General features: G+C 46.0%; 1 gene segment (V, D, J or C); it reads right to left on the bottom strand.

The window, feature by feature from the left end:
- Positions 1-622: 622 nt before the first annotated feature.
- LOC106725504 lies at positions 623-1,230 on the bottom strand. The segment is given in 2 exon segments: positions 623-1,023; positions 1,155-1,230. Coding segments are annotated over 2 exon segments (450 nt in total).
- Between the last annotated feature and the right edge of the window lie 110 nt (positions 1,231-1,340).

Raw genomic sequence — 1,340 nt, 5'->3', positions numbered from 1 at the left:
TTTAAGCTGCCTGGCTGCCGGCCGCCATCTTGGCTGGCAGTTAATTTGCATATTGCCCTGATTAGCCAATGGGAAGGGTAGCGGATGTATGGCTAATTACCATGTTTCTCTTTTATTAGATAGGATATAGATTGTAATAGCTATGTATGGGGACAGGTGGGGACAGGAAATATCAGGGGGATCACTTTGTAAAATACATGATTTTCTAACCAATATACTGTACACCCGAAACCAATACAAAATAATATTGAATGTCAACTGTAATGAAAAAAAATGTCTAAAAAAAGAGATAAAGAGGGTCAGTAGTCATGAGAGGTGGGTTCCATCTAGCCCAGGGGTGGGCAAACTTTTTGACTCGAGGGCCACAATGGGTTCTTAAACTGGACCGGAGGGCCAGAACAAAAGCATGGATGGAGTGTTTGTGTGAACTAATATAAATTCAAAGTAAACATCATTACATAAAAGGGTACGGTCTTTTTTTTTTTTTAGTTTTATTCATTTCAAGCGGGCCGTAGTTTGCCCACGGCTGATCTAGCCTGTGGTTTCAGAGTCATCACTTGGATAGGGCATTGACCCCTAAGCTCAGACTGAGGCTCACCCAGCATGAAACTACTCAGAGCTCTCAGGATCCCACATCCCACATCTTGGAAGCCTCCTGTGCCCTTCTGAGCAAGTAACCCACCCACATGCTTCTCTTTCTGTGTGGAGAGCAGGTGGCCAAGAAACGCTGTGTGAGGCTGCTGGTACAGAAATAAACAGCTGTCTGGTTTGGGCTGGCAGCCTTTAGAAAGAGGGGGAATTTTGCATGCTCCTTTCGAGAGGCACTGTACCCATTGTGGACATCTCCTTTGTAAATTTTTTCATTGTACGAGTAGTAGATCAGCCGTAGCCCCAGTCCTGGGTCTTGTCGATACCAGTACATATAGTCATGATCCTCATTCTGAGAACATTCCAGAATAATGCTGTTTCCTGTCTCTGCAATCTTATTCCTTGGGGTCTGGAAAACACCAGCATCTATGTACCCTGTGAGGAAACAAAACAGAAACTAGAGACAGAGCCTTAGAAGTGTCCTCTTGCCACAGTCTCAAGGGAGAAGCCTCAGCCAGAATCTGGACATTTAAGGCAGGGACTTCCCACCTGTTTCCCAAGCCCACCTGTTCCAAGGAGACAAAAGGCCACACAGCAGAGGAGCATGGAGTCCATGGCCAGGAGAGGCAGGGTGGAGGCGTTTCCAGCTCTGGGTATTGGGGAAAATAGGGCATGGAAATAAGAAATTGTAAGGATTCAGTCAGTGATGTCATTGCCCCTCCCAACTTTCTAGGCCACAGAGAGATACAGCC

This window comes from Myotis brandtii, unplaced genomic scaffold (assembly GCF_000412655.1).
Source record: "Myotis brandtii unplaced genomic scaffold, ASM41265v1 scaffold168, whole genome shotgun sequence".
In the NCBI taxonomy this organism is placed as follows: Eukaryota; Metazoa; Chordata; class Mammalia; order Chiroptera; family Vespertilionidae; genus Myotis; species Myotis brandtii.
This window is presented reverse-complemented; position numbering and strand designations above follow the sequence as displayed.